This window comes from Sceloporus occidentalis, unplaced genomic scaffold (assembly GCF_023333645.1).
Source record: "Sceloporus occidentalis isolate IW3139 unplaced genomic scaffold, rSceOcc1.0.p SCAF_21, whole genome shotgun sequence".
NCBI classification, from domain to species: Eukaryota; Metazoa; Chordata; class Lepidosauria; order Squamata; family Phrynosomatidae; genus Sceloporus; species Sceloporus occidentalis.
In genome coordinates, this window is record NW_028317001.1 from 15,410,167 (window position 1) to 15,434,701 (window position 24,535).

At 44.5% G+C, this 24,535-nt stretch overlaps 1 protein-coding gene and 1 pseudogene across 2 annotated transcripts in view; both read right to left on the minus strand.

Moving 5' to 3' along the window:
* Positions 1 to 574: 574 nt before the first annotated feature.
* On the minus strand, positions 575 to 6,343 carry LOC149301671 (uncharacterized). Its single transcript, XM_089484349.1, has 3 exons — positions 6,323 to 6,343; positions 3,794 to 4,637; positions 575 to 579 (listed from the first exon to the last, which is right to left on the minus strand). Exons 1-3 carry the CDS (start codon positions 6,341 to 6,343, stop codon positions 575 to 577), a joined length of 870 nt encoding a protein of 289 aa, XP_089340475.1.
* A 15,020-nt stretch (positions 6,344 to 21,363) lies between these two features.
* Positions 21,364 to 24,535, minus strand: part of LOC149301672 (uncharacterized) — a 32,457-nt pseudogene continuing 29,285 nt past the window's right edge. The window contains exon 5 of the transcript XR_016272243.1: positions 21,364 to 22,761. The product of XR_016272243.1 is annotated as an uncharacterized LOC149301672 (transcript). The remainder of the gene's footprint in view (positions 22,762 to 24,535) is intronic.

Below are 24,535 nucleotides of genomic sequence, written 5' to 3' on the forward strand. Positions count from 1 at the left end.
TGGTGCAGCTTCTGGCCTCTTAAGATGCATGTGTCACCTGAACAGCATACCTCCAAAGTGACCCGAAGCAGCTTTATTTTGGCCTGTCTGTTCAGGCCCATAATTTACTTCTACAATTGGGACTTGGGTCCGGGAGGGAGGATTAGGGTTTGGCTATTATTTTAAATGTATAGTTTACACATATTGTATTTTATTACTCTTTCTTGTAACCTGCCTTTATTCCTTCAGGAAAAGGGGAGATCCAAATATATTATTATTATTATTATTATTATTATTATTATTATTATTATTATATTCACCCAGAGTTAGAGGGCATAAGAGTGGAGTGGAGTCATCACTGTTGTATATAATGATGCAGAAATGCATCAGTCAGCCTTCAAAGGAGATAGAAGGAGATGACATTGTAGATTCTTTTCTGTGTATTAACTGAACTTTGGATAGAGTAGAAGAATGTAAATTGAGTAACAGGATAGAAGTGTAGTAGTAAAGTAAGTATGAAATAGAGAAAGGAAACTTATGATACATGGAAAGGTATAGAATAATTAGAAGTGAGGAAGCTGAAATAAGATCTTTCCTATTCTAGAAGTGAGAAAGAAAGGGAGTAAGAAGATAGAGGTGGTAAAAAGAGAGGTATGTAGTTGAAAGTAGTTGTAAGTGTAGAAAGTAGAGGATACAGTTGGGTAGAGTGTAATGATGAGAAAGAGAGTGGTACAGTTATGAAGGAGAGAGAGAGAAAGGAGGAGAGATTTGGAAAGAATGAGAAAGAAGGTAGTAGGAAGGTAGGATGACATGCGGTTTAAAGAATGGAGGAGGTAGGAAGGAGAAAGATGTGGATGGAAGAAGTAGATGGTAATAATAAGAAAACAAGAACAAGTGTGATGTATGTTTGAATTGTAATTTTATTGATTGTATGGTTGTTTATTCTGAAAATAAAAAGAATTTGAACATTATTTATAGTTTGACCTCAGTATCTGCTGAGGTTTGGTTTCAGGAGCCCACTTAGTAACCAAATCCGTGGATGTTCAAGTCCTGTTACAAACAATGGGATTCTAGTATGATGTGCCTTACATAAAATGGCAAAATCAAGGTTGCCTTTTTGGGGATATATTGAAATGCAGAATCTGTGGATACTGAGAGCTGACTGTGAAAGGTTAAAAAGCAGTTGAAATCATCCTATTAAGAGAAATGTAACCCACGTAACTGGACTCATGGAGAAGTGGTCAGATGGAACCAAGGAGAATGTGTTTCTCTGGTTGCTTTCCCTGGAAAGAATTGGGAATCTTGGCCAAGGTGGGAGTTGATTCAGTTGAGGCTGAGAGAAGGAGGAGAGACCTCAGGACAAGAGCATTTCTCTGGGTTAGTTTGCCTGTTTCCTATTTTATGTTAGTATTTTGAGTACTGTCTTTCTTACAGTGGAACCTACTCCTGCTTTGTGAAGGCATCACAAGTTGGACTGGTTGATCTCACCTGAAAGCATCCTTCTGGAGGTCTTTAAGCAGAGGCTGGATGGCCATCTGTCAGGGATGCTTTGATTTGGATTTCCTGCATCGTAGGGGGTTGGACTGGATGGCCCTAGTGGTCTCTTCCAACTCTACGATTCTATGATTCTATGATTCTTATTCATTCATTCCTATTGTACCTTCTTTTAACTGTATGGTTGTATTATTTATTACATTTCATCCCATCTTTCTCCCATGGGTGGGTCTCAAGGTAGCTTAGAATACAAAATGTAGAATGAACAAAAGCATCTTTGGGTCTCCATTAGTCCAAAATGAGTTGGAGACACACCAGCACCACCAGCAGCAGCACCACAACAAAGCACTGTCACACCTTCTTCCCCTCCTTTCTTTCAATGGTCAGATCCCTGATTTTGTCACATCCCTAATTTTGCTTTAGGACTAACCTGCCCAATTTTCTTCTTTCACTGGCCAAAGACAGTGAGGCCAAAGTTGGAGATAAAGGGAACCTACCACAGGGCCCTGTCTACGTTGCAGATGGGAGTGAGCCCATAGCCATTGCGGAACAGGAGGAAGAAGAGGAAGAGTATATAACCAGGAAACATTTGACATTGTATGTTTTCTGCCACTCTTATCATGCTGAAAACATGCAGAAAAGAGTATCCATTGAACTCTTCTCCTGCATCACATTTTAGATGAGCTGATTTTCCTCTTTACTTAGCTGTCCAAAGCAATAGGCAAGTTAAAAAAATTCCTCCCACCTTCCCTCCCACCCTTCACTTTCACATGGCTCCTCTCTGTTTGTTCCCCTCTTCAGTGCGAAGAGGAAGATGCAGCCAGTCAGGAAGGCCATACAAGATCTGGACAACCCAGGCAAGGGGCACTTGGTGGAAGAACTGGAGAATCTTATGCTCAGCTGTCTGTTGAGATAGGCGACCACATCGGCGAGTGCTTGAAAGCTTATTCCAACAAGCAGGAAACTATACTTTGGCGAAGGTAAGCCTCAGCTACTTTCCTGCCAGGCCTTTTACCATGGAATCCAATGACCCCGACGGAAAACCCAGGACAGGGCTATAGAAAGGGAGCTTGTTTGGCTCTCGGTGGCTCCCCTTGAGGTCCAATGGACACGGCAGATTGCAGTCTGGAACATAGTTGAATGCAGGAGCAATCATGGGTCTTGGCTTCCATGTCGACCTGTTCTCAGTTTTAATACCCTCTAAGATGCTGAGTTTGAGGGATATGATTCAGCACTGTCAATAGTTGCCTTAAAATCTGAAACTGCGCATGTGCATATACTTCCAAAAGCCCCTTCTGATCATGTGCAGGGATCACCAGGGCCTTACTGCTGCTGTTTATTCCACTGGCGGCCTTTGAGGGAAGGGAAGGAGCGCGCCGGGGGTTCAGCAGCCTCCCCTTCCTTCCTTCCTTCCTTATTCCTCCCTCCTTTCCTTCTTTTGAGGAGATTTTGAAGAGGCCACAGTGGTGCCCAGGAAAGGCAGGAAAGGAAGACTCTGCTTTGGAAATAGCTTCTCTGTGTATACTGTATGTATATAGATATAGATATATATAGATGTATGTGTGTTTGCCTCTGCTGTTCTTATGGCTGGGAATGTTGCTGAGGACTGAGGGGAGAAGAAAGGGTCAGTTTTGTGCAAATTCACAACTTCTGTGCATCAGAGTCCAATGTGTTGAAATAACAAAGACCTTTATTGAAAACACAGCCAGAAATTCAGTGTTTAAGCCAGAACTGCCCTCCCCAAGCCAAAGAATATACTGAAACTCCAAAACCTAAAACTCCACCTTCTACCAAACCTAGCCCCCACCTACAATTACCATCATCTATCCCCCACTATTAACCAGCCCCACTTTGCTATCCTTCTCACACGCACAATCTCTCCCCACCCCAGACATTCGAAGAAGCTAGCTCCCTTTCTGTTACTACTGGTCCCCAACTTTCTTCAGCCAACATCCCACAAATTCTGAATGCTATCATTGCTATTCTAGCTAGCTGCAATAAATCCCAGCCCCCCGTCTAACTAACCTAAACCACGGCCCATAATCCCCAGCCAAATTTATAACCCAAAGTGATTATCTATACTAGTAGCAATGAAAACCTAAACTTAACAAAATATAACATAAACAGACATATGGACATAAAAACCGTACAAATAAAATCATGAGGGCCTTTTCTTAGCACTGCTGGATTGAAAAAAGATTTTTGTATTCCTTCTTTACAAAAATAAAGTTCGTTCACTGCTTGGATTTGTGTGGCTTCTCTCCTGTGTGGATTTTCTGGTGTGTCAGTAGGTCTGACTGCTGAGAAAAACAGTTCCCACGATGCTGGCATTTGTAAGGCTTCTCTCCTGAGTGGATTCTCTGGTGTGTCAGTAGGTGGGACTGCCGAGAAAAACAGTTCCCACAATGCTGGCATTTGTATGGCTTCTCTCCTGAGTGGATTCTCTGGTGTGTCAGTAGGTGGGACTGCCGAGAAAAACAGTTCCCACAATGCTGGCATTTGTATGGCTTCTCTCCTGTGTGGACTCTCTGATGTTTCACTAGGTCTGACTTCCAAGAAAAACATTTCCCACAATGCTGGCATTTGTATGGCTTCTCTCCTGAGTGGATTCTCTGGTGTGTCAGTAGGTGGGACTGCTGAGAAAAACAGTTCCCACAATGCTGGCATTTGTATGGCTTCTCTCCTGTGTGGACTCTCTGATGTTTCACTAGGTCTGACTTCCAAGAAAAACATTTCCCACAATGCTGGCATTTGTATGGCTTTTCTCCTGTATGGACTCTCTGATGTCTCACTAGGTGTGGCTTCCGAGGAAAACCTTTCTCACAATGCTCGCATTTGTATGGCTTCTCTCCTGTGTGGACTCTCTGATGTTTCACTAGGTCTGACTTTGAATAAAAACATTTCCCACAATGCTGGCATTTGTATGGCTTCTCTCCTGTGTGGACTCTCTGATGTATCACTAGGTGTGCCTTCCGAGGAAAACATTTCCCACAATGCTGGCATTTGTATGGCTTCTCTCCTGTGTGGACTCTCTGATGTGTCACTAGGTGTGACTTCCAAGAAAAACTTTTCCCACAATGCTGGCATTTGTATGGCTTTTCTCCTGTGTGGACTCTCTCATGACTCAAGTGTTCTTCTGTAAAGAAGAACAATGACAGATGAGACTAAAAATCAGAGTTAAGGGAAGAGAGTGTTACCCCATGATTTAGCCCACATTAACCCCTCCTTATTAGAGATTAAATTAAGAAAAATTCTGTGAGTAACCCAAGCAAGATCCTGCTGCTTATGCCCCTAAATCCATGGAACGATTGTATATTTACTTATAGGCGTTAACAAAGAAGAGATTGGAGGGGGCCTACCTTAGGGCAATCACTGGAAGGAGATATTCAGAGAAAGGACTGTTGAAAAAATATTCAATTAAACATGTGCAAAAATACTTTGATTGACAGGCGGCATCATATCCTGTGAGACTGCCATGGAGTCCTGAGTCAGAGCACAAGACATGATGCAAGCTAACTGCAGATGCCACTTAATGCTGTTTGGCACCAGGAGATGACTCACAACAATACAGTATGCAGCTCACATGTGGATTCGTGTGGATTGGATCGTAGTTGTGTGTACAAGGGATGTTGAACATGATGGAAGTTGGAGAGCATAGCTTGCAAATATTTGTATTATTTTGCAACTCAAGATAGAGAACCTCCAAGGATTACGATAAAATCAACTGTTTGTGACTTTTTTATAAGTGTGAAAAGTGGTCAGTGCATTGCCAATATCTATATCTGGCTATTTACTTCATTACTCTGCTATGTTATTGCTGAGCTGCATCTGAAAGTGTCACCCTCAGATTGTAGTGTACACTGACTTTTGAACGTAATCGAAATTCAGAGCCAAGAAGGACCTGAGAGCCAGTGCGATAATCCTTTTTGTCTGAGATATTTGCATCAAGCACCCATTGCATTCAATTTGGTTTCAGAGCATTTCCCCCCCACAGGAAATATTCTAAAGTGACTTAAACCTTTTTGAACACTCAGTTACATGGATTTGTAACTGGTTGACTGCTGAACCCAATGGGTGCTCAATAATGGCTCCTTTTAATCCTGGAGAGAAGTGACTTGTGGGGTGCCACAGAGTTTTGTCCTGGGCCCAGTGCTATTCAACATTTTTATCAATGACTTGGATGACAGAATTGAGGGTATACTTATCAAATTTGCAGATGACACCAAATTAGGAGGAACAGCTAATACTCCAGAGGACTGGATCAAACTTCAGAATGACCTGAATAGACTAGAAAGCTGGGTGAAAGCTAAAAGAATGAATTTCAACACAGAGAAATGTAGGGTACTGTACTAAGGGCGGAAAAATGAAATGCACAGATATAGGATGGGTAACACCTGGGTGAACAAGACTACATGTGAAAGGGAGTCCAAGTAGACCACAAGTTGAACATGAGTCAACAGTGTGATGTGGCAGCTAAAAAGGCAAATGCAATTTTTGGCTGCATTAATAGAAGTATAGTGTCTAGAACAAGGGAAGTAATAGTACCACTCTATTTTGCGTTGGTCAGAGCCCACCTGGAATATTGTGTCCAGGTCTGGGCACCACAATTCAAAAAGGACAGAACAATGGAAGCAAGGCACAGGAAAAGAGGTTCAACCTAAACATTAGGAGGAACTTCCTGACAGTAAGAGCTATTCAACAATGGAATATTCTCCCTCAGAGCATGGTGGAATCTCATTATGGTTATTCTTATTCTTATTATTAATTTCTAAATCACTCCTTCCTTGAAGGGTTTTAAAGGTCTTTGAAGGTCTATAAACAAAGGCTGGGTGGTATCTGGCAGAGATGCTTTCAATGTGTATTCCTGCATAGCAAGGGGTTGAACCAGATGGTCCTTGTGGTCTATTCCAGCTCTATGATTCAATGATTCTAAAGTTGAATCATAGTGCCATGATAATGTAGTATGAAAGGGACCTCAGTCTTCATAGGAAAGGCAATGAAGTCAGCTTCCTTACCCACAGAGGCCACATTCTCGTAATTCTCCATCATCACATAATTGTACATAAGTCGCTGCTTCTTCGTCAACAGTTTCCATTCGTCCTCAGTGAAATATACTGCCACATCCGCAAAGGTTACCTGCAACAGAAAATAGCCCTCATCCAGAGAATGATTAAGCAAAGGGGGAGGAAAGCACATGGTGCCTCCAAATATTATTTGATCACTTTAGAATTCAGTCCAGGAAATAAACTTTAAATTCTGTCAGCAAGAAAAAAGCTACTGCCTTTGAGATCCAGTTTGTCTCGAATCTTTTCAATATAATACACAATATAATTTAGGCCATAGCTGGGATACTGAAGATGGATTAGGATACTGACTATCCCAACACATACAGTACATTTAGCCACCAAAGAATTCTGGTGCATTTAGACATTTCTTGCCACATTTCAGAGTCAAACATCATTTTTAATAACAGTTCTGGGGAGCACTCTGGGCTTAAGGGTCACTGGGCCCACCCCCAATTTATATCCAGAGACATTCTCCCATAGCCCCCCAACATTTCACAGATTGGAAAAGCAAGACACATGTGGACAAGCAACCCAGAAGGCAGTAAAGATGGCCAAAGTTGTTTATGAGGAAGATCACACAAGCTAGGAAGGGCAAAGGAGTTTCCTTTTGCTTCAGCCTCCTGCAAAGGGCCATATCCTGTCTCCTCCTTTCCTTTTCTCTCCCCACTTTTGAGTTGATGGGCTACAAACTCAGTTGCACTCAGGAACTGAAGTGAACTGAGAGGGGAAAAGTGGGAGGAGGAGAAAGCAACCGGGACATTTTTAAAATCCCCGAAAAAGAAGTTTGACAGAGGATTAACCAGGACTGTCTCTGTCAAACTTGGACAGTATTTAATTTACAGTGGAGCCTCGGGTTACGAAATTAATTCGTTCCGCTGTCAATTTCGTAACCCGAAAGGCTTTCGCAAGCCGAATCCCCATAGGCGCTAATGGGGAAAAGCCGCTTTTTGGTGCGAAATCGCGCCGAAAAGCACCAAAAGTTTTTTCGGAACCCGAAAAAACTTTCGTAACCCGGAACAATTATTTCCTATGGGTTTTTTTCGGATCCCGAAAAATTCGTAACCTGGGTCTTTCGTATCCCGAGGTTCCACTGTACTTCCTTTCATAAATTGGCCCAGCAGTGGCACAGATGAAGCTATTAGGATAGTGACTCACCAAAGAGTTGTTGTACCTCGGCATCCCCTTTCTGTTGGAGCCCAACTCCCTCCACTTGGCCTCTGTGTCAGCCATCAGGTGGGCAGGGGTCCTGGTGGCCCTGCACTTGGTCACTTCCAGCAAGAGAGGCCCCAAAGCCGTGTCCAAGGAGGCCGAGATGAAGTTCCTGAGAAAAGGGACCAGGGTTAGGATTGGATTGGCAAGAAACCCTGCAGCACTCAAAGATACAGAGAACAGCATCCTGCTGGTGACATACACAGGTGACATATGCCTCCTTTGGGCCGATGCAGAGCTGGGTATCCCCTTCCTCCCTCTGCTTCAAACAAAGCCCCCTGGAGCTAGCATAGATTCACTCCAGGTCCCCTACACAACAGATACTCCATGCCTTCTTAGAGTGGTGGGGGATTAGGGGATGGGGAATTGGAGAGGGCCCTGGTTATGTCCCCGTAGCTAGGTGTGAAATGAGTGTATCATTTGTTGACACCTCCTGACCTCCCCAGTGGCCCTCAGAGGAAGATGTCTTCATTTTGCTTCTCACTACATAAACACAGCTGGATGCTTCCCTTAAACCTCACACCCAACACTCTCACTAAGCATGGAATGGCGATGTGGGATTGCTTCCACAATTCTTTGGTAGGGTGTCAGTGAATGGCCAGTTTTAGCCTGATTCCACCTGGAGCAACACTGGAGAATAGAGGGTTCTGCTGGGTCAGGCTGTCTGGCCTGGTGGTTCCTCATTCTCCCAATGGCTCAGTCTCTCAGCTGCAACCTTTCCACACAATCCTGGACTGAAACATTTAAACAAAGGTCCTCTTCCAGCTCCAGGAATAAAGACCTACCTTCAATACAAGGACCCTGATTCCTGCAGCCCTAGAAAGGGCTCTTCTGCAGTCCTTTATGGCCGGAGCTTCCCTGGGTCAGAGGCCGTCTCCTCAGCCGTAGAGAAGGGTTGCTCTGAGTGCGAAGGAGGAGGAGGTCCAAGGGCTGAGGGAGGGAAGGCAATGGGGAAAAGGTCAGTGCCAATGGCCATGGAGGGCAGAAGATGACAATGCCTAGGAAACTCATCTGAGTCCCAGCCCTAGGAATGAGTGGCAGGAGTTAGTCCAGGGGGCTGAGGGGGTCTCCTTTCCCAAAGGGGGAGGCAAGGACCAGTGGACCCTCCCCACCTAGGGCCCAAAGGGAGGGTGTCTTTCCCCACCTTTCTCTTCCAGCCCCCAAAGCCCAGCCTCCCCACTGGCCCTGAATCCCTGCCTCCCCTTCCTTCCCTCCTTCCTTCCTTCCTTCCTTCCTTCCTTCCTTCCTTCCTTCCATTCTTCTTTCCTTCCTTTGCCCCACAATGGAGGGCCAGAGGCACAAAGGGACACACTTCCTCCCTTTTGGCCCAAGGAGCCTGGCCTCCTTCTCTCTCTGAAGCCTCTCGGTTCAACTCAGGCCTCAGAGAAGGTTCCGGAACATTCCCCACAGGCACAAGCAGCACAAAATGGCCACCGGAACACAAAATGGCCTCCTAAGTGTCAACGCTTGGCAGTTGGCAGTTTGAGGCCTTCAGGGAACCCAAAATGGAGGATGAAAGGGCCCCAAAGTCGGAAGGGACCCCAAACAGGATTTCTGATCCTAAACAACACTGAAAGGTTTTCCTGATGGCACCCGATGGCTGTGAGAACACAAAAAGTCCCCAAACAGGATTTCCAAACCTTAACATCACTTAAACATTTCCCTGATGCTATTGAAAGGAGGAACCTGATCCCCTCCTCAATTACAATCAATAGTGAAAGATGTTGATGTTAATATTAAGAGTGCCCACCATCCACAACCCAGTTCAGGTCTTGACTGCTCAGGGAGGCCAGTCCAGCTGCAGGTGGCCCTCCGTCCGTCCGTCCGTCCGTCCTCCTTTCCTTCTGCATTCCTTCTCTTTTCCCCAGCATCAGCCCCTTTCCCAAGAAGGCTGCATCTGCACTATAATAATAAGGCACTTTGACACCGCTTTAACCTCTCAGTGCTATGGAATCCTGGGATTTTACCTTTGGACACTTAGCCTTCTCTGCCAGAGAGCTCTCATGCCACAACAAACTACAAAACCCAGGATTCCATAGGATGGAACAAGGAGAGTTAAAAGGGTTTCAATCTGGATTATTTCTATAATGCAGATAAAGCCTAAATTGGTTATAAAAGGATAGAAGCACCCAAGTCAAATTTTTGTCCTTTTAAAAATGGTTTTGCTTTTTAAAAATATAAGCAGTTTTTTTTCCAGTCTAATCCTTATTCTTCTTGCTGTTCATTGTTTGTATGTTTGTTTGTTTCATTCTTGGTAATATGAGTTATTCTGGTCTGCCTCCTTCCTTCTTGCCTGAAAATCTATTAATAAGGAAACTGGGGAGGCTTTTAAAACCTCCCAAAGAAGCCACTTTTAGCCTTTTTTGGGGGACTAGCTTCCTCTTAAAAGCCAAAGCCCAATGTTTGTGAAGAAGAAGAATAAGGCTTGTGTTAAAACTATCTTCCCATTTCTGATCCCTTTTAAAACCCATGTTCCCCAGAAGGAGTAGAGCTGTGTAATAAGAAAACCCTCTCAGAAAAGAGACACAAAAGACACACAAAGGGACACACTTCCTTCCTTTTGGCCCCAGGAGCCTGGCCTCCTTCTCTCTCTGGAGCCTCAGGAAAGAAAGAGAAGCCTCTGTTCAAGTGAGGCCTCAGAGAATGTTCCGGAACATTATTCTCCACAGTCACAAGCAGCACAAAATGGCCGCCAGAACACAAAATGGCCACTGGAACACAAAATGGCCACCAAAACAGAAAATGGCCACCAGAACACAAAATGGCCGCCAGAACACAAAATGGCCGCCAGAACACAAAATGGCCACTGGAACACAAAATGGCTGCCAGAACACAAAATGGCCACTGGAACACAAAATGGCTGCCAGAACACAAAATGGCCACCAGAACACAAAATGGCTGCCAGAACACAAAATGGCCACTGGAACACAAAATGGCTGCCAGAATACAAAATTGGCAGCTGAAACACAAAATGGCTTCCTCTGCCTGAGTGCTCAGCAGTTGACATTTGAGGCCTTCAGGGGAGAGAGAGAGACAGAGGGGAAGAGTGGAGGGGGGTCCTGGAGGGAGGGGGCCTTGGGAGATATAGGGCCTTCCTGAGATATTTGGTGTTTGCTTCCTAACAAAGGGGTTTCTGGCCTCATAAAGGATTTGGGGCAAACTGGATCTGAAAGGCAGTAGTAGCCTTGTCTCTTGCCAATGGGATTTAAAGTGTAATTCCTGGACCGGATCTCCCAGCATCCACAGGGCCAGAAAGAAGAGGGGTCCAGCCCTGCAGTAAGGCCCCTTCAATCCCTCTGAAACAAGGACTACAACTCCCACGTCTATTTTCTTTCTTTCTTTCTTTCTTTCTTTCTTTTCTTTTCTTTCTTTCTCCTTAGCTGCAATGTGTTAGTGGTGTTACTTCTCTTGTTGTTGTTGTGTGCCTCCAAGTTGTTTCTGACTTATGGCGACCCTAAGGGAAGCCCTTTGCAGGCTTTTCTTGGCAAGATTTGTCCTGAAGTGGTTTTGCAAGTGCCTCCTTCTGAGGCTGAGAGAGTGTGACTTGCCTAAGGTCACTCAGTGGGTTTCCATGGCCAAGAGGGCATTCGAACCCTGGTCTCCAGGGTCAAAGTCCAGCTCTCCAGCCACTAAACCACGCTGTCTCTTTCTTGAGGCTTTGTTGTTTTTTGTGCAGTGGCTCCAAGTCATTGTTGACTTCTGGGGAGCCTCTCCTGGGGTTTTCTTGGCAAGAGTTGTTCAGAGGAGGTTTGCCATTGCCTTCCCTGAGGCTTGGAGAGTGTGACTTCTTGCCCAAGGGACCCAACTGGTTTCATGGTGGAGTGGGGCACAGGCCTCCAGACTTGTAACCCAACACTCAAACCACTGCACCACACTGCCTCCCGTTTCCATGTACAACCTGAGAAACTATTGCAGACTTTCTTCGGTTCTTCATTTGTGTCTTCAAGTAGTTTTCAACTTATGGCGACCCTAAGGCAACCTTATCATGGGGTTTCCTTGGCAGGTTTCTTCAGAGAGGGATTGCCATTGCCATCCTCTGAGGTTGAGAGAGAGTGACTTACCAAGGGTCACCTAAGTCCAGAAGACACTGCAGCAATTATCCAATCTGAGACCACTTTAACTGCCCTGGCTCAGTGCTAGGGAATTCTGGGAAATGTAGTTTTGTGAGACATTGAGCTTTCTCTGCCAGAGAGCTCTGGTGCCATAATAAACTCCAGTTCCCAGGATTCCCTAGCACTCTACCAGCGCTCTCAAACTGGACTATTGCTGCAGTGTATTTTGGACCTTTCTTTGCCGCAAATTGTCCATAGCCTGCAATGCATCTCCTAATTCTGTTGGCAGTCCCTCCCTCCCAACACTTTAGCCTTTCCCCCAAAACCAGCATAAAGCTGGCAGATGGAAAGACGTTTTAAAGCAGCATTTAAATCTGCCATATTTTATTAAAAGACTAAATGTCCCAAATGCTATTATCAGTTTTGTAGCTATTATTACAGAAAGAGATAGAGTGCAAACTCCTGAAGTACCTTTATTTTCTGGAGTGAGATGGGCTTTTCCAACTGACTCACTGTGATGATCTCAGGTGGTCCAAGCAGCCAAACTGCGGCCCTGTAATAATAATAATAATAATAATAATAATAATAATAATTTTATACCCCTCTCTTCAGCCAAAAGGCTATCAGAGCGGCTTACAAAGTGCTCATTAGACATTTAGACATTATGGCTCTTAGCCCACCAGATCCTTAAATTCCTTAAATCACACTGCCATCATCCAGTGATTTATAAAAGGATTTCCCTTAATCTACACTGGGACCAGTTAAGGAACCTTATTTCTCCTTCTTTACTGATCTTCCCAAGCATCAACCAGTCCAAGACACGTGTAAAAGGAGCGTTGAGTAGTAGATACTCTAAGGAGGTATGTATTATGAATAACAAAATGTATAACTGAAATATAAGTCATACAAGATATTGCAGGTACAATATTTGTAAGTATATAATATTCAATTCATACAAGCTGTTAAAACAAATAAATAAACCCAAGTGTCTAATTCTGAGACTAACTTCCAAGATCCGCTCTTTAACTCTCTCTCTCTCGATCTCCAACCGACACAATTCCCCCAACTGTCTCTTGGTCTCTCAGGCCTTATATCTCCTTCTCACGGAAGCTTCCAGAAGGACCTTTATCTTGCTCTCTGATTGGTCAAGAGAGCCTTCCATAGCAGTGATGTCACTCTGCATTTGCATATACCTCCCTTTTCTGCCTGAAGAACACCTCCATTGACTGGAGCCCAGTCATTACACTTTCCCAAGGCAAGGCTTGCCCCTATTTCCCAATGTTGTTCTTGGGGTCTGCCTTCCAGTTGTTTCCAGGTCTTATGGTGACCTTAAGGGAGTCTCTGAAGGGGTTTTATTGGCAGGTTCCTTCAGAGTGGGTTTCCCATGGCCATCCTCTGAGGCTGAGAGAGTGTGACTTGACCAAGGCTTCAGTTATTTTGGAAGCCTCTTTGCTTTATCTTCTAGAAGGCAGCTGAAGTGTTGCTTCTTGCTCTGAAGAATGAGAGGAACCTTCTGGCATCCAAAAGGCTAACATTCTCTGGAGTTATGTCTGATAATATGTATATATAGGATTGCATTACATGCTCATTTATTAAAAGGTTTATAGTGCACCCCATATCATAGGATCTCATAGATATGTCCCTTAATAGCAGTTAACCAAATTAAATAGTATATAAAACAAAAACATGAAACAAGCTAGACAAGAGGCCTCCCGGCTGCGCCTGGCCCTTTCGCGTTGGCGGCAGCAATGGAGCTGTGGCTGCAAGGAGGCCAAGCCTCAGACTCCTCTCTGCTGCCGCCTCTGCCTCTGAGTGAGGGCCGGGTGACTGGGCTGGGGGCTTCTTGGTCTCCAACACACGAACCTGGCCCTTTTGTGCCAGCGGTGGCGGCGAGGAGGCTGAGGAGGCCTCTTATGTTGCTGCTCCGCCACCTTGGCCTCCTCGTTGCCAAGGCCAGGGGAAAGGCCAGGTGTTGCTGCTGGAGGCCAAGAGGCCTTTCCCCCGGAAGTGTGCTGGCAGTGGAGAGGAGGCCGAGGAGCAGTGACAGAGGCCTCCTCGGCCTCCTCTCCACCGCCGCCACGGCGCAAGGGCCGTGTGGGGCTATTGGAGGCCAAGAGCATGCAGGCTGAGGTGGAGAGGAGGCCTCTGGCGCTGCTCCTCCGCCTCCTCTTCGCTGCCACTGCCACAATTACTGCTACCTCCACTGGCCTCCAACACTCCCACGTGATCTTTCCCCCGACCGTGGCAGCGAGGAGGGAAAAAGTTGGGGAGGGGAGGAGAGGAGAGGGACTTTTGTCCCCAGTGTCGGTGCGCATGGACTTGAGCATACGCGGATTTTGGAATACGTGGGGGGGGGGTCCATAAGGGATCCCCCGTGTATACCAGGGGCCCACTGTATTCGCAAGCAAAGGAGGGCCAAGAGAGCCCTGGAGAGCCTTGCCTTGGAGTGGCTCTGGATCTCTGGTGCCGCAAAAAACTACCAATCCCAGGATTCCACAGGAAGGAGCCAGGAGAGTTAAAGCAGTTTCGAACTGGAATATCTCTGCAGTGCAGATACAGCCTGAGATGGATGTAAAAGGGCAGAAGCACCCAAGTCTGGTTTTTCCCCTCTTAATAATGGTTTTACTTTAAAAAAATAAGCACTTTGTTTTTCTGTCTAATCCTTATTTTTGTTGTTGTTTGTTTGATTTATTCTTGGTAATGTGAGATGGTCTGGTTTGTCAACTTCCTCCATGCATAAAAATCTCTTAATTAGAAAACTGGGGAGACTTTTAAAACCTCCCAAAGGAGCTCCTTTTGGCCTTTTTGGGGGGACTAGCCTCCTCTTAGGAACCAAAGCCCAATGTTTGTGAAGAAGTAAAATAAGGATTGTATTAAAACTATCTTCCTATTTCTGATCCCTTTTAAAACCCTTGTTCCCCAGAAAGAGCAGAGCTGTGTAATAAGAAAACCCTCTCTGAAAAGAGACACACTTCCTTCCTTTTGGCCCAAGGAGCCTGGCTTCCTTCTCGCTCTGGAGCCTCAGGAGGGAAAGAGGAGCCTATGTTCAACTGAGGCCTCAGAGAAGGTTCCGGAACATTATTGCCCACAGTCACAAGAAGCACAAGATGGCTGCTAGAACACAAAATGGCCAGGGACTGGGATTCCAGCCAATGGCAGCCCTCAGAGTGTCCTCAGGAGGCAATCATATGTAAAATACATATCATAAAAGCATCAGAAACAGGGAGGTAGCCAGGATTTTGGGAAGGTGGGGGTCCAGACTAAGTGCCTCCATTTTGAGAGGCTAAGAGCCCCCCAGACACAAAAAGAGGGTCAGCGTTTACCTGAGGAAAGAGAAAGAGGAGGGGAGAGCTGCTCCATTCCAGCCACATTGCAAAGGGCCCTCAGGTTCATTCAGGGAAGGAGAGCCAGGAGAGCTGTCTTTTGGGGAAGGGACATAAAGGAAGCCAGGGCTGCAGGGAAGCCTTTGAGTCAGTGGAGAAGTTTGCCCTTGGAGTGAAGGAGGAAGAGAGAAGAGAGGGCTTGCTCCCTGGCTTCCTCTTCTCAGGAGCTCTACTGCCCTGACTCCTTTCCCAATCTGGCTGAGTGTCGCCAACAAGCCTCAGAGACATCCCCCAGAATGTACATACAGGCACTTTATTCCTCTTATAAGGTTAATACTCCTTCAATATTAACAGCATATTTTTATAAGTTAGGCCTAAAACTTGACAAAATAATAACAATATAAAGGCACAAAACATGATAAATGGAGAACAATATGAAAAATCATTTAAATATTAGTCCTATTCACAAGGAAGAGACCTAAAAACAGGGAACCTTTACAAACTTGTCTCAGTGCCTCAATGCTTTGTTATGGTTTTATTGATTTGAGGTGTATAAGTCTAAACACACAACAAGGTCACAAAGTCTCAGGGCTTGCAAAATAACAGCAAGTCCTATGCTCTCAGCCTCTGAGGATGGCAATGGCAGGACCCCATTTGGTTTACAACAATGACCCTGTCATTACATAACAGATTCTGGCTGGATTAGATGGCCTTTGAGGGTTCCTTCCAGCTCTAAATGAATGGAGGCGGATTGGATGTAACCTCCTCTGCAGCCATGGAGTCCCTTGGGCAAGAAGAAGTCACACTCTCTCAGCTTCCTCAGGGGAAGGCAGTGGCAGACCTCCCTCTGAAGAAACCTTGCCAAGAAAACCCTTGATATGGTCACCATAATTAAGAAAATGACTTGAAGGCACAGAACACACACAGCAGCAGCAGCAATAATAATAACCACACAGTTAACATGACTGATAGGATCAAGAGCCATAATGATAATAATAAATAACCCAAAGCTGTTTTGGGTCCCAATCTGAGCAGAAAGGTGGGATACAAACATTACTACTACCAATTATTCTTATTGTTGTTGTTGTTATATTTCTGCCTGGGTTGGAGCCCTCTTACTAGGAAAACCTGCCCCCTTCCTGCCTTCAAGTGACCCTCTTTCCCCCAGTCCTGCCTTGAAAAAGGGGTCTGTGTGCTCTTTTCCCACCAACCCCCTAAAACCCGCAAAATGTTGGCAACCTGTTTGGTCTACTCTGGGCCTTCACCCTGCAGCCATCCTTCCCCATGATCCCTGGCTTTGGAGGCACCAGGAGCCCATCCAGCGAGGAACGAGAAAGGCAGAGGGAACAACAACATTACCTGCCCTCCCTCCTGACCCTCCCTCCCTCAAAAAAGGCACCCTTTATCTCCCCCAGAGGGAGGGAAAGTGTGGACTGCACAGGAAGGGTGGGTGGGTATGGGGTGGAAGGAAAGAGTCCCATCCTTCCCTCCCTCCCTCCCTCCCTCCCTCCCTCCTTGTCTATCATTGTTCCTTCCTTTTTTCCTTCTTTCTTTCCTGTCTTCCTTCCTTCCTTCCTTCCTTCCCTTCCTCCTGTTTGTATCTCTCTCTCTCTCTCTCTCTCTCTCTCTCTCTCTATATATATATATATATATATATATATACACACAAACACACACACACACATATATTTAAATACGTTCGTGTACACATACAGACGTTCAGACAGATATCTATGGGTATATATAGATGTATCTATGGGTGTTGTATGCAAGATCTATAGACTTGAAACATTCCATATATATATATATATAGGCTCATAAAGGTATAAGACTGAGTGCACTGATAGATAGATAGATAGATAGATAGATAGATAGATAGATAGAGATGCCTCCACATATATACATATATGTATATGCACAAACACACATGCACACATCCATCTGTTGTTGTCCATTCTTCTGGTTCGTTGTTCCAGGTGATGCTGGAGAAGAGGCCCCCCTCCAGTGGAACCAGAGGCTGCAGGCGATGAGGAGAGGGACTCCTTGCCCAATGCATTGCTCACCTGGAGGGCCAGCACCAGGAAGGTCACAAAGGCCCCATTCCGACTCCCTCATTTGCCCTGGATAGAACTGGGCAGATCTGAGTGCCCCCATATCGAATCTCCCCGGAAACAAGTTCCTACTACCCTTTACCTCAATCGGGGTCATCTACCCCCTGAACTTGACCCGATCATGACCGGGGCTGAGTTCATATTTGCCGGCAGCAAAAAGAAAGGGTCAATAGTCCGCTTTTAGAAAAACCGTGCTAAGGGGGATTTGCCCTGGATCTCTTGTGCAAGCCACTGATGGAGTTGTGTTAAAGTCAGTGCAAGTGTGAGCTTCCAGCTTTTAAACCGGTTTGGGAATCGGGGTAAAATGTAGTCTGAATGCTCCCTACATTTAAGGGTGAAGGGAGCAAGAAACAACAAGCAAAGTCTAAACACTTCCTTTGACCATTGCAGCGTTGGAGCGTGTCGCCACCCTCGTACTGTCAATGGCTCACCTGCAGCAAGGCCAGGAGCAGCACAGAACGTGGCTATACAACTCGGTGTGTGGCGCTCCCCACAACAATGATGTGGGTCTTCCTTTTTTTATTTTCATTTTTTTATTACACTGAGACATTCCCATGATAGTATTTAAATGACCAAATATTAACTGTTAATTTAACGGAATGTTATCACCCTTTTCTTCAAATGTTTTAAGACAACTCCATTCCATTTCTAAATCTTCTTTTGGTTTCCCTCTTAGTAAGGCAGATACTATATCCATATGTCTAGCTTCATATATCTTAATCAACCAATCTTCCATAGAAGGATTAATTGTAGATTCCCAAACTTGAGCAAATAAGATCCTTGCACATGAGACCATATATAAAATACTTCTATTGTATTTTACTGACTTTATGTTGTGTGTCATGTTTAGTAAAAATAAATTTGGTTCAAAGCGAATATTTATATCAAGAATGTTTTGGATGCTTCCATGAATCCTTTGCCAGAATCCTTTAGCTTTAATGCATGTCTACCAATATGAAAGAAGCTTCCCTCGGGTTCCCCACATTTCCAGCACTTAGTATTGCAAGTTTTGTATATCTGGTGGGTTTTTGGGGGGGTTAGATACCACCTGAATAACCCATTCCTCTATAGTTATAGTTTTATCTATATCACGTGCCCATCTTACCATGCTGTGTTTAATAATTTCATCTTCTAGATCTCTTTCTTTTAATAGTTTATAATATATGGATATGTGTTTACCTTTTTTGTCCATCATAATTTTATCTATTTAATTGTTATCCATCGTTAACTCAGGAGCTTTATTGTCTGCCTTAAAACGATTGTTTAATTGGTTGTATAAAAACCAATCCTTCATGTTTCCTTTTTCATTAAGTTCTTCCATAGATTTCATATTGTATTTTCCTTCTGGTGTTTGGTTTATTAAATCTCCATATCTTAGCCATGGAGTATTTTTGTCCTTTGTTCGATTGTAATAGTCCTCTTGCAATGACGCCCAAAATTGATGTCTCATTTTATACCATACTTTAAGCAATGATCTTCTTATAACATGATGTTTAAAAGTATTATTATCCTTTGGTTTTGTATACCACATATATGCATGTATAGCAAGATTCAGGTTAGCTTTTTCTATATTCAATAAATTCTTATTTTCTAATTTGAACCATTCTTCTAACAATTTGAGACAAGCTGCATAATAATAATACAGCTTGAAGTTTGGTAAGTTACATCCCCCCCCCCCCTTGAAGCAAAGATCATTTACTAAGGCAACCATAACAGTTTCGACTCCGTATCCCATCCTGAAGCCAGTTTGAAATGGGTCCAGATAATCCATTTCATCCAAGACCGCTTGGAGTTGAAGAGCAACTGCCCTCTCAATCATGTTGTTTAGAAATGGGAGATGGGAGACCGGTCTGTATTTGTTCATCTCCAAGGGATCTAGGGAGGGCTTTTTCAGAAGCGGCCATACCACCGCTTCTTTTCAGTAAGATGGAAAATAGCCCTAACTAAGAGATGCATCTATGATATATCTCAGGTGATATATGAAAGGCAAGGGTCGACAGGGCATGTTCTCCTCTTCACACTTCCAAAGAGCTTATCCACATCCTTAGTACTCACAGATTCAAATTGATCCAGTATGATCTTAGTCATGGACACCTCACTTACAGCCTCTGCAATAATGCTGACGTCCAATTGGCTCTTATCTGAGAGATATTATCTGTGAAATAGTCAATTAAAGCATCATAGTGAGCTGTGGAAGGCTCTAATAACGGGTTCCGGGGGGAAGGTGCCTGAGTCAGGTCCCAGATCCCCCTCTCCCCCGACTTCAGCAGTCTCTTTATGCTTCTCTTCCCTTGGCACTTTCACTCCTTCATTCCTTCCTTCTCCTCTTTTAACTATTATTATTAACCTAATATCCCTTCAAGGGGGTCCAAGACCCTTTCAACATGTTCCCAGAACCGGGAGGAGTGCATTTTTTCTGGAGCTGTGGGTCTATCTGTTGGTCCTCCTCTGCAGGGTTGTTGTGAATATATATATATATATATGGGGAGGGGGTTGCTTAATCCGGATCCTGTGGGCCTTTAAGCCTAGTTCCCAGGTTGCCAGGGGTGTCATTCTCCCCAGAAGGGGCTTTGGGGTCCCTCCATCTCCCTCCTTGTGGCTTTGTCCTAAATTTGGGCTCTTCTCTGCCCCCCAGACAGAGCCCCCTCCCCCGAGGACCCCCCCCCCCCGAATAATGTTATTTCCAATGCTATTGAAGCCTATGCTGTGTGATGCTATTTAGCACAAAACTCTTCTCCAAATGAGGCATCAGAAGGGAGGGTCTCTCCTCTGCCCCACTACACTGACAGGAGGGAGGGGGCTCCTCAAAGCCCTTTTTACCTTTGGATCCCCCTCCCCTCCATGGCCATGCCTCTCTTCAAGGGTCCCCCCTGCCCTCTTTTCTCATAATAATCCCCCAAGTACCTGGGCCCCAAGGAATCCCCTGAGGAGGGGGAAGGGAAGGAAAGAGGGAGAGGAGGCCTGGCAGGCACCTTGCCGTTCTTGCGGGAGGGAGAGATCTGGGTTTCCTTCCTTCTTACAACAACCCAAACCCCCCAGAAGACCCACCCCCAGCCATTCCCCCAAATGAATGAGGACTCTCCCCACTTCCCTCCCTCAGAGCAGGCTGCAAGGGCAGCAGCTTCAGGGGCTGAGAGTGTGCATGCATGGATACCCCAAAGGCCCCTTCTGAGCATGCGCAGGGATCGTAAGGCCCTTGCTGCTGCTGCTTATTCTGCTGGCGGCCTTTGGAAGAAGGACTACGGCCTTTTATCTTTCCTTCCAGAATGGAGCCCAAGCTGCAGATGTGGCCTCAGGAGGGAAAGACTGGGAAGCTTCTGCTTTGTACATATAGCTCTGTCTCTTTGTGTGTGTGTGTGTGTGTGTGTTTGCCTCTGTTTTTATGGCTGGGAATGGAGCTGAGGACTGAAGAGAGCAGAAAGGGTCAGTTTGGGCAAACTCAGAACTTCTGTGCATCAAAGAGTCCAATGTGTTGAAACAGCAAAGAACTTTATTGAGAACACATAGAAATTCAGTGTTTAAGCCAGAACTGCCCACTCCAATCCAAACAACACATTAAAACCCCAAAACCTAGAACTCCACGCTCTTCCAAACCTAGCCCCCACCTGCAATTCCCACAGTCTGTGTGCCACAAGTAACAAGGCCCCCTTTGCCATTCCCAGAAACTAGCCTTTCTGTTAATACCTGGGCCCAACTTTCTTCAGCCAACATCCCACACATTGCAAAAGCTATCATTCCCATACCTATTCTAGCCAGCTGCAGTAAATCCCACCCTCTGTCTAGCTAACCTATTCCACCACCCATAGTCCCCACTCAAATTTATAAACTAAAGCAATAATCTATACTAATAGCAATTAAAAGCTCAACTTAACAAAATATAACTGAAAAACATAAACAGATATATGGACACACAAACCTAACACACAAAATCACAAGGGTCTTTTCTTATCACCACAGGATTTTTTTTTTGTTCTTTTTATTCATTGAACCCATTTCTTCTGTTTACATCCATCCTTCCATTACATTCACAATATGTACATAGATATCTCTATATGTTCTACCTCCCTCCCTCTCTTCCTCCCCCTTACCTATACCCCCAACCCTTATCTCTCCTTCCCCCCTCCCAATCTATCCCCTTCTACATTCCCCAACCTATTTTTCTCTCTTTACTTCTTATCTGCGTCTATCTCTATATCTCTTTACACCTTTTCCTTCCCTATCTCAATTTTTCTTAAATTCCATAAACCAGTCTTTCACTCTGGTTCTTACGTATTCCTGTCCCAATACTGTATTACTATATTCCAATCTTCTTCATCATCATCCCTCCCTTCCTCCTTCTCTCCTTTTATTTTTCTAGACAATCTATCAGCCTCTCTCATGTCCAGTACTTTGTTGAACCATTCCTCTACCGTTGGGATCTGGGTTGATTTCCACTTTTGTGCTTATAGCAATCTGGCTGTAGTAACCATGTATAATATTATTTTCCAGTGTTTTCTCTCTATTTCCCTTTCTATCTTGAATGTCATTTTCAGTAAATATAATTCTGGATTTTTTTGGAACTTTCGCCCTAGTATCTCTCTTATTGCTAGATGTATCTTATTCCAGAATTGCTTTGCCTTTTTACAGGACCACCACATGTGGTAAAAGGATCCTTCTGTTTTTCTGCACTTCCAATATGTTTTATTTACATTTTTATATATTTTTGAGAGCTTAACTGGTGTTATATACCACAAATAAAACATTTTATAATAATTCTCCTTTAAGTTCTGTGCCAGGGTAAACTTATTAGTTTTTATCCATGCTTTTTCCCATTCTTCTAGGCTTACCACAGGATTTAAAATATATTCTTTGTATTGCTGCTTGACTAATATAATGTTAGTTTATTTCTGGGATTTGTCGGTCTTCTCTCCTGTGTGGACTCTCTGATGTGTCAATAGGTCTGAATTTAAAGAAAAACCTTTCCCACAATGCTGGCATTTGTATGGTTTCTCTCTTGTGTGGACTCTCTGATGTGTCACTAGGTGTGCCTTTGAAGAAAAACATTTCCCACAATGCTGTCATTTGTATGGCTTCTCTCCTGTGTGGACTCTCTGATGTGTCACTAGGCTTGACCTCTGAGGAAAACATTTCCCACAATGCTGGCATTTGTATGGCTTCTCTCCTGTGTGGACTCTCTGATGTTTCACTTGGGCTGACTTGTCAGAAAAACATTTCCCACAATGATGGCATTTGTATGGCTTCTCTCCTGTGTGGACTCTCTGATGTGTCACTAGGTCTGACTTTGCAGAAAAACATTTCCCACAATGATGGCATTTGTATGGCTTCTCTCCTGTGTGGACTCTCTGATGTGTCACTAGGTGTGATTTCAAAGAAAAACATTTCCCACAATGCTGGCATTTGTATGGCTTCTCCCCTGTGTGGACTCTCTGATGTGTCACTAGGTGTGACTTCAAAGAAAAACATTTCCCACAATGCTGGCATTTGTATGGCTTCTCCCCTGTGTGGACTCTCTGATGCCTAACTAGGCCTGACTTGTAAGCAAAATATTTCCAACAATTTTGGCATTTATGTGACTTCTTTCTTGTGTGGACTCTCTCGTGACTGACAAATTCTTCTGTAAAGGAGGACAATGACAGACAAGACTGAATCTCAGTGTTAAGAGAGGAAAGTGTTACCCCAAGATTTAACCCCAAGTTCACCCCTCCCTATTTGAGATTAAATTAATAAAATTGGTGTGAGTGACCTGAGCATGACCCTGTTCTGGATGCCCCCAAATCCATATAATGATTGTATCCTTACTCATCGGAGCTACCAAAGAAGAGATTGAAGGGGAACTGCCATGAGGAAATCAGTAGAAGCAGATAGTCAGGCTGTTGAAAAATATTCCATTAAATATATCTAAAACTATTTTAATTGAAAAGTGGCATCATTTCCTGTGAGACTGCCATAGAGTGTTGAGTCAGAGCACATGGCATGATGCAAGCTAACTGTAGAGGATGCTTCATGCTGTGTGGCACCAGGAGAGGACTCTGGAGTTCTGTGTGCTTTCAGGCCTGGTATAGTTGGGATGAATCCCGAGGTCACTGTTGCCTCAATCTCTCCTTTGAGCTAAGGATGAAATTCCCCTAAAAGCATAGCACTTGTGAGGGTCCTCCCCAGACTCCAGCATTTCGAGTGACAAAGGGCCTCTGGAATCAACCACGGAGCTAAGCAAGCTCAGGTTGGAGAAGAAGCATTAGAGAAAAAGGAATTTTTGTGTTGCCCTTTCCTCTCTTCATAGACATTGCTCATAATTGCTAAATAGAACCCTTAATATGTATGAAACCAAGGGCCTGATTTCAAGTTCAGTTCTTAAGTTCAGTGCTCTACATGGGGCTACCTTTGTACCAAGTTCGGAAGCTTCAGTTAGTTCAAAACACACCAGCCAGATTGGTCACCGGAACATCTAGGTCAGAGCATATAACACCAGTATCTCTACATTGGCTGCCAATTAGCTTCCGGGTGCAATACAAAGTGTTGGTTATTACCTTTAAAGCCCTACATGGCTTGGGCCCGAGCTACTTGAGGGAACGCCTCTCCCTACACAATCCGTCCCACACTCTCAGAACATCTGGGAAGACTCTATTAGATTACCCAAAGGTCAGGCTAACAACAACTTCCCACAGAGTGTACACAGCCATGGCCCCCAAGTTATGGAACAACATGCGGGAGGAGATCCGTCTTATCACCACCTTGGATGCTTTCAAGAAAGCACTTAAGACGGATCTCGTCCGGCAGGCTTACCCACCCCACTTTAGACCTCTTCTAAAGTATTTAAAGAAAAATCCTACTTCTGATCGCAATTGTACATTTTAAACAATGTTTTTATTTTTTCCGAATTGAGTTTAAGCAACTTGTTGTTTTACTATGTGTAAAATGAATGCTATTGTTGTTTTGTGGCTATTTTGTGGTTGTAATACCACCTCGATCCATTGGGAGAAGGGGGAAAATACAAATAAAACTTATTAATATTATTATTGTTATTGTTAAAATCTGTTAGGTTGGTGGCTGCCTCCCAATCTCCAAGCCCCCTCTCCTGACCCTTCCCAGAGGTCCCTTCCTCTCCTCACAGAGCTAGGCGATCCTGGCTTTGCTCCTGTCTTCCCTTCCTGGCTCCCAGAGGCCTAGAATCATAGAGTTGGAAGAGACCGCAAGGGCCATCCAGTCCAACCCCATTCTGCCACGCAGGAATCAAAGCATCCCCAACAGATGGCCATCCAGCCTCTGTTTGAAGACCTCTAAGGACGGAGACTCCATAACAA